The sequence below is a fragment of the Mytilus californianus genome, unplaced genomic scaffold (assembly GCF_021869535.1).
Source record: "Mytilus californianus isolate M0D057914Y unplaced genomic scaffold, xbMytCali1.0.p SCAF_3, whole genome shotgun sequence".
NCBI lineage: Eukaryota > Metazoa > Mollusca > Bivalvia > Mytilida > Mytilidae > Mytilus > Mytilus californianus.
Genome location: NW_026262679.1, coordinates 115886174 through 115895323, shown reverse-complemented (window position 1 = coordinate 115895323; position 9150 = coordinate 115886174). Strand labels below are relative to the sequence as shown.

The 9150-nt window shown below is 32.3% G+C and overlaps 1 protein-coding gene across 5 annotated transcripts in view; it reads left to right on the top strand.

The window, feature by feature from the left end:
- Positions 1-291: 291 nt before the first annotated feature.
- Positions 292-9150, top strand: part of LOC127735904 (cilia- and flagella-associated protein 99-like) — a 29700-nt gene continuing 20841 nt past the window's right edge. For 2 of the 5 annotated variants that reach the window (XM_052246332.1, XM_052246331.1), the window contains exons 1-5: positions 293-403; positions 3730-3845; positions 4743-4887; positions 5897-5991; positions 6759-6871. In XM_052246332.1, coding sequence (XP_052102292.1) covers positions 3732-3845; positions 4743-4887; positions 5897-5991; positions 6759-6871 — 467 coding nt within the window. In that variant the 5' untranslated portion in view covers positions 293-403; positions 3730-3731. Of the gene's footprint in view, positions 404-470; positions 562-3729; positions 3846-4742; positions 4888-5896; positions 5992-6758; positions 6872-9150 lie in introns of those variants that run through there. The other 3 variants (XM_052246333.1, XM_052246330.1, XM_052246329.1) reach the window with 2 other exon arrangements.

The following is a 9150-nucleotide window of genomic DNA, read 5'->3' as shown; positions in this document are numbered from 1 at the left end:
CCTTCTGCTATCTATGTATACTGTGATTAGTTTATATGTTGTATGCCTATAGTTGTTATGACTTTGGTAAATAAAGATTAATACCTATTTACTCTGCTCAGTTAGATTTATCTGTCGCCACAAACAGTGCAAAAGGTCCGATTTATATTATTATTATTATTATTATTATTATTATTATTATTATTATTACTGTAAATCCATGGACTCCGCATTGATAAGCAGAGGGGTGCCGTCATCTGTAATATTTTAGTTTACAAAAACAAAAAAACACTTTGAAGATATAATTTATTCGATGTCAGTAAAGTGTTTGAATCTCAAAAATATAAAAACAATACAAAAAACGCATATAAAATACGTAAAATTTGCTTTAGAACAGATGAAAAGGTACTGGAAGACATACTAGGTAAGAAAATATGTTAAATGGTATGAAATACAATAAGAAAAAAACAAATAATGACAAGTTTACTGTTGCCTAGGATACTACAAATGGCGACCTCCATGTAAAGTGTTTACGAAAATTTGAAGAACACGAAAGTTTAGTTTAAAACAGCAAATATTTAAGTCAGTTAACAATATTTACTTTGAATCCTAAAGCAATTAAACCTTTTACCAAGAATATGTTTATATTTGAAATGTAACAAATTTAAATCAACAGAAAAGTTTTACGGTGGTTTTTGGGGGTATCAACAGAGACATGCAGGTCGGGAAAAGCCATTAATTGGTTAAATATACCTTAATTTAAGTATGATCTACCATTCGACATATAGTCAGATTGACAATCATTTAAGAGATATTCAGACATTTTTTGTATATATACCAGCATCTTAACCCTCGGTATCAGGTCCGTTTGCTCCCTATACACGTTCGCACACCACACGTTCGCCCCCTGGGTCCGTTTGCACCCCATATTATATTCAAATCTGGTTGAATTATTTAATGTTTTTTAGATATATATATATATGTATATCAAATTATTTATATTTTCATAAATAAAAATTTGTGAATTTTTAAACATATATACTCATGATACATGCATATGTTAAAATGATTTTTTTTTTTTAATGATTGGATGATTAAATATTAATTGTTTTGAATACTTTTTGGAATGTATGATATCATAATGGATAAAAATAAATCAAATATATAACTTAAGTCCTTCTTTACCTTCATAGTGTACCTTCAAGCTTCTTTACATATGGAAATAAATCAAATATATTATAAATGATAGCTGTAATACAACACTAAATAAGCATATATGTATATATAAAAGTACATATAACACCATGAACACCTTAAACAATGTTAAAAAACACATGTGATTTGTGGCCCGGTTTTTGTGATATTCGTTTTGTGGCAAAATCATTGTGACGAGTTTGATAGCTGTTTGGTAACTTCCGCCTTTCTTTTACAAGTCGTAGATGAATGAAATTTGCCATGATCATCAGGACAATTCTTTATTTATTACTCATTCAATCAAAATAATTAATAAAACACTAAAGGAAACCTGTTTATGTTTTTTGAACGTCTCTTTGTTTTGAAACATTAAAAAAACTTATTACATTGGTAGCATTGAATTACATTGATTTCCCAGTCAAATAAAAACCGATAATTTCACATGTGAAATAAACGTGGTTATTTCACTCTCTGACGTCATACAACAATAGTCGTTGTCAAGACGTCGATAACGTCGGATCAAAACTAATTGTGAATGCGTAGAAAAAAGATATAGTTCCTTACATTTTCTACATTAATTTCATTAAAAAAAGCCATTTGCCAATGTAATAAAAAGAATAACTAATCAAAGAATTCAAATATCGAAAAATATTCAACTCGTGACTGAACAACACTGATAATTAACTCATGCGCTACGCGCATTCGTGAATTAATGTGTTGTTCGGTCACTTGTTGAATATTTTTCACTATTTGAATTCTTCGATTAGTTATTCTATAATTATTTATAGCAACACACTAACTAAAACACGATTAAAAAATTATTCAACACAAAACCAATAAAAAGGGTGCAAACGTGTGGGGTGCGAACGTGAATGGGTGTGAATATGATTTTGACCCGTATTCTTAACCCTCTTGCTGCTCGAGGGACACATGTGTCCACACCAGCTGTGCCTAAGGTACATATATGTACGCAAATGCATGGGAAAAAAATCTGTGTCTGAGAGAGGGATTGTCAAGAGCCAGGAAAGAAGCATATATTTTTTTTGGCCTCATAAAAATATTAATGAAAACTTATCATAGTTTAATTATGCAAGCTTCTAATCAGTGCTGTATCTTTTTCAAATAAAATAATGAAGATTAAATTTTGTATAAATATTGTCTTTAATGGGACCCAATGTAACGTCATTTATAGGGCATGATGCCATTGTTCTTCTTTCAGGTAAGGAGTTGACCTCATACTTGAGTGATTAAATAACTTTGCTCGGTAAAACAGGAGGCTTCTCCATTGAATAAAAGTAAATACATGTATTAACCAAATGATTAAAACTATTTATACTGAACAAATTTACAAGTTAGTGTCTAGTGAGGCTGCATCTGGGTCCAGGGCACACTGGCTAATCTAGCTCTGAACTCTTTAAGTGTTGGTGCAGATGCTACATGTACTGTGTCTGGCAGTAGGTTCCAGTCTCTTATAGAATGTGGGAAAAAAGGAGTTGCTATAAATTCCTTTGTTGTTCTGATCTGTCTTATTCTGTGTCCTCCCCTTGTTCTGCTGTCCCCAGGTGTGTAGTAGATAGCTGGTTGGATCTCCACTTGTTAACTCTGGATCTTATAGCTTAAGCAGTGTCGCTGGTTCATTCTTTGCTGTAGGGTTTCCCACTGGAGTTGGTCTAATAGTCTAGTTACACAGGCTAGGGAAGTGCCGATGTACAGGTTGTAGATAAAAGCGTGCTGCTTTCTGCTGTACTCCTTTAAGGTCTTTGATCATGGTGGTTTGATGGGGGTTCCACACTGTGGCAGCGTCCTCCATCAATGGTCTGATCAGTGCACAATAGGTGGTGTTTTTGACAGGTGGCTTGCAACGGCCAAAGTTCCTACAGAGAAAGCCAAGGTCCTGGTTGCTGGTGGTGTTGTTAATGTGCTTATTCCGCTGTAGGTCTTGACTGTTGGTAACTCCAAGGTAGTTTCCACTATCAACAACTTCTAGTTGGTGTCCGTGCAAGATATAAGTTGTTTGCAGGGTATGATGCTTGTTAGAAATTCTCATGACAATGCACATTTCTGGATGAAAACACATATGCCACTTGTGTTCCCATTCTTCAAGGGCAGTGAGTTCTCTCTGGAGAGTTGCTGCATTATCTGGATTTCTAATTTTCCTGTAGACCAGGCTATCGTCCGCAAACAATCTTACATCAAAAGATGTGCAATACTGCATGTCATTGATGTAAGTAAAGAACAAGAGAGGACCTAAGACTGTCCCTTGATAAAACATCTAAAGGGGTACATGTAGATGTTTGTCCTTCTAGGACAACTGACTGGGTTCTACAGCTTTGGAAGTCCTTTATCCAGCTAAAGTTGTTTTTTTTTATTTTCATTTTTTTAGCTGTTAAAACTTGGCCCTGTCCATTGTTTAACCAGTCTCAGAGTGTTAAATCAATCTTTGTTTTGTAGACATGACACAGAATCAGAACTTGAAGCAGTTATTTGTCTAACCAGTCTCTGTTAAATCAATCTTTGTTTTGTAGACATGACACAGAATCAGTCTTTGTTTTGTAGATATGACACAGAATCACAAACAGTTATTTGTCCACTGTGTCCAAGTGCTGAATACTTATAATGTGGATACACAATCTGTAGAGGAACATGTCAACAGATATCTCAAAGAAAATGGGGTAATTGTTTAAAAAATCATTAAATGTAAATGTGCAGGTTTCCTATATATACATACACATGTACATGTATATATGCATATATGTGATACTCCACATTTAGAATAATGCTGAAATGCAAATTAAAGTTTAAATGGTGGGGTATATTTCAATGAGACAGCAACCCAATAACAACAACAACAACAAAAAAAGACATCTAGTAGTCATCATAGAGTCTTCAAAGTTCTCCTTCATATTTTCAAATACCATTGTGGGATTTGAAATCTTCCCTAAAACCTTGTTGACCCCCATTATGGACAATTGAAACATGCTCAAAGTTACCATGAGAACAAGTGGAAAAAATACAGATAATGATCTTTTATAAGATGATAAACTATCAATGGTACTTTTTAAGTGGTGTAAACTATCAATGGTAGTTTGTAAGTGGTATAAACTATCAGTGGTATTTTGTAACTGGTGTAAACTATCAATGGTATTTTGTAAGTGGTGTGAACTATCAGTGGTATTTTGTAAGTGGTGTAAACTATCAATGGTATTTTGTATGTGGTGTAAACTATCAATGGTATTTTGTAAGTAGTGTAATATTATCTATATTTCCTACATTCTCTTCCAAATTTATTTTCAAAAACTTGACAAGAGGTTTAAAATTCAAAATTTAATATTTCAACTAGACATAGTTGACTTTTATTGTAAAATGTGAGAATTATTATTTCTTTTTTTTGGGGAAAGAAGTTAGCTGGATCAAATTAAGGAGCTTATTATTTTTTTTTTTAACTGGTCTAAAAATCATTTAAATCCTGGAAGGTCAGGTTAATGCTCATTTCTGAATGATATGCTTTATTAATGGCCATTGTAGAAAAAAATCATTTGGAATTTTATTTGTGTCCATGTTTATTTTAGATCTTTGATGAAAGTGACCAAACTTTCATTGTTGAAGTTTTTTCTGAATGTGTGAGATATTCCAACTTAATGGAAGTTGTCCTAAATGGTTTTTACAATAAAGATGGAAAAACTACACTTCGTTCAGAACAGAACTTATATCATGGTAAGTATAGAAGACAATTCATGTCTAGCTTATGCTCTTATAATTTGGTAAATGAGGTGTAGATGTTGTTTTCAACTTATATTTTATTTCTTATGTGACAACTTATAAATGTTAAACGTGTTACTCTGAAGATGAGATACAGCATCAACATAAAGGCTACATGTCACATTGATATGGGGCAAGCTTAATGATATGTCATTGTGACATGCTTGAATTTTGTTAAAAAGTTAGTTATGGTATTAGAACTGGTTTAGATTAGACATTTGTTTTCAAGATTATATTTAAATATGACAATTCTTATATCATCCATTGACCCATATAAGATTCCAGCTAAGGCCTCGGGTGATATGGGAGTCTTTGGATGATTTAAGGGCCATAATTGAAAATTATGTTTAAATATGTAGTGATAAGTTTGGTAATTGGTAGAAACTGATATTGTAAGTTATACATTTTGGAAGCATGTTGGTCTTCATAAAATAAATATGCTTCAGTCAACACTCTGCACACCATTAAACTATGTTTAGCCCAATACTTTCTGGTGGAACTTAAAGCAGGTTAGGAATGACATCCCATTCAATTCAATTTTGCCATGGAGTTAAGTACATGTGCATAAATTTGTTATTTTTTAAGCATCTGCTATATATCATATTTTTTTTTATTAATCTCTTGTTTATATGCATGTGTGTGTATTTTAATTTTCACCATGGTTTATATACATGTGTGTGTATTTTAATTTGCACCATGGTTTATATGCATGTGTGTGTATTTTAATTTGCACTGTGGTTTACTTGAAAATGTACATGTGACCTTTAATGGTTTACTTTTATAAATTTTGACTTGGATGGAGAGTTGTCTCATTGGCACTCATACCACATCTTCTTATATCTATGTAACTTTTGAAATATATCTTCATGGACCTCAGTTTAATGCAAATTATGTATTTGGCTTCAAGTTTATTCTCAACTGAGTATAGAATATTGTATGATTATTTAATAATTTAATATTTCAGTGATTTGTTACCTGGCAACCTTCCGATTAGATGAACTTGGAATGGCTCACTTCAGAAAGTTTGTTAGCTCACAAGATATCAACAAAATGTATAGGGTAGGTAATACTCATAAAACCATTGACTAGATTACTAATTTATATGCATGTGAAAAGGGCTTATAATAATTTTAAATGACTTGAAATTTGAATAAAAACCAAAACACTTGAATTTTTGCACTTAGTTTTTATGCACAATTTTAAATTTAAGTCTCTTTATGTTATTTCTGGTGAATTATAATTTTTTTCATTCTTGTTTTAAAATTAAAAACAATGTTAATATGAAAAATAATGAGAGCATAGATATCAGCTAATGGTATTTGTTTATTTGTTGTTCTTTCTAAATAAAGTAAGACATTTGAGGTTATTAGATCAGGTCAGGCCAAATATAAAATAAATCTTATTGTGAGAAAACAACATGTAAATATTTGGAATTAGTGAGTGGCAGCTCAGTATATTATTTAGTTCATCTCATTAGAAATGGATGACCTTCATGAAACAAATATGTCTCTTTATTCTTGAAATTCTTATGAAATCTGTTTATTACTCCAGCTATCTCCTGACTTTTAAAATGTGTGTTGTATTCCCAAATATCAAAGAAGTACATGTTACATGTCAGCTCTTAATGCCATCTTGGTCTTTGCTATAAAACTTCATATTGAAAGATTGTCAAAATATTTTCAAGCTGAAGAAAATCAAAATAAGAACTCAATTTCAAAGAAAACAATATAAATAAATACAGAAAAAGACTTATTTTCAGTCTTGCAGCATACCCCTTTTAGTTTGAGTTTGTTGTTAAGATTGAAGAGACAATTTTTTTTTCACAGTTTTTATCATTTTTCCTGAATGAGAGGAATTTGCTGACCTGGATAAAAGATGGTTGGGAGAAATACTATGAACATGTGTTTGTACAAACCTCACTGCTGTCCCCATTACAACGGTAAGATATACAATGAAAAATTTTATCTCTGCTAAAAATAGGAAACTTAACAAAGATTAATATAATAGAGGTCTGCATGAGAGTTTGGAGATCTTTATTTCAGTATTCTTTGTAGGCCACGTTTCTCTATTCATTTCATTTTTAGCTCACCCGGGCCCGAAGGGCCCCATGTGAGCTTATGCCATCACTTGGCGTCCGTCGTCGTCCATCGTCTGTTGTCGTCGTCGTCGTCTGTCATCGTAAACTATTTCAAAAATCTTCTCCTCTGAAACTACTGGGCCAAATACCTTCAAACTGTAATTAAATGTTCCTTAGGGTATCTAGTTTATAAATTGTATCTGAAGTTTTGATCCATCAACAAACATGGCCGCCATTGCTAAAAATAGAACATAGGGGTCAAATGCAGTTTTTGGCTTATATCTCAAAAACTAAAGCTTTTAGAGCAAATCTGACATGGGGTAAAATTGTTCAATTGGTCAAGATCTATCAGCCCTGAAATTTTCAGATGAATCGAACAACTCATTGTTGGGTTGCTGCCACTAAATTGGTAGTTTTAAGGAAATTTTGCAGTTTTTTGTTATTATCTTGAATATTATGATAGATAGATATAAACTGTAAACAGCAATAATGTTCAGCAAAGTAAGATCTACAAAAAAAATTTATATGACCAAAATTGTCAATTGACCCCTTAAGGAGTTATTGCCCTTTAAAGACAATTTTACACAATTTGTTCATCAAGTTTGCTAACATTTAAAAATCTTCTCCTCTGAAACTACTGGGCCAAATACCTTCAAACTTCATCTAAATGTTCCTTAGGATATCTAGTTTATAAATTGTATCCAAAGTTTTAATCCATCGAAAACATGGCCGCCATGGCTAAGAATAGAACATAGGGGTGAAATGCAGTTTTTGGCTATTATCTCAGAAACTAAAGCATTTAGAGCAAATCTGACATGGGGTAAAAATATTCAAAAGGTCAAGATCTATCCGCCCTGAAATTTTCAAACACACCGAACAATCCATTGTTGGGTTGCTGCCACTAAATTGGTTGTTTTAAGGAAATTTTGCAGTTTTTGGTTATTATCTTGAATATTATTGAAGATAAAGATAATCTGTAAACAGCAAAAATGTTCAGCGAAGTAAGATCTACAAAAAAGTTTATATGACCAAAATTGTCAATTGACCCCTTAAGGAGTTATTGCCCTTTAAGGACAATTTTACACAAGTTGTTTTATGTTTTTTAACTTTAAAAATCTTCTCAAATGAATCTAGTATAAATTTTGTATTTCATTTCCTTGTACGTCAAGAAACATAGACACTATGGCTAAAATGGAACATATGGGTAAAAAGCAAAAATAATCATTGATGAAAGATTTAAGCAAAAAAAATACCAGGTGAGCGATTCAGGCTCTTGAGAGCCTCTTGTTTTGTCCATCATTCCATATTCTCTACGTTTTAGCACTTCATTATTTTCTTTTCTTTTTTTTTTTTTACCTATTTTAAGGGCCCTCAACAAAGTTGTGCGGGCGATACAGTTTTACCCTTATCCGTCATTCCAAACAAACAGTTATACAGACTTTTTTTCTAAACGCCTTCACTTATTGAGCTAATTTTTAGTATGTGAGACTACTATGATGAGTTACAGATCAAGATTACGTTTGGTTCTACTCCGCTGATTTTTGCCGAAATTACTGGCTTTGGACGTTCAAAAATTTCTTAAAAATAGCAGTTAAACAGACTTTTTTTCTAAATGCCTTCACTTATTGAGCTAATTTTTAGTATGTGAGACTTCTATGATGAGTTATGGATCGAGATTATGTTTGGTTCTACTCTGCTGATTTTTGCCGAAATTACAGGCTTTGGACGTTGAAAATTTCATAAAAATAGCAGTTAAACAGACTTTTTTTCTAAATGCCTTCACATAATGAGCTGATTTTTAGTATGTGAGTCTACTATGATGAGTTACAGATCATTTTGTGAAAATCACAGTTGTACAGACTTTCATTCTCAAATTTTCAGTCCTAAAAATGGCTCCAAACTTTATTGCGAACGAGGGCCATTCATGTCATTCCGACACACCTAGTTGTCTATTCTTTGGTTTGTTTTTTTTCCTTTATTCTGTACTGTTTGCCCATTATTCTCTATTCTGTAAACCCCGACCAGACCTTCGTGCATAGGATGTTATTGCATTCCATTTCCCATAAAGAATTAATTTTTTTTGACAAATGCTTGAAGACACCTTTAATTGTTCTTTTTCACATTATTTGAAAAAGGTAAAT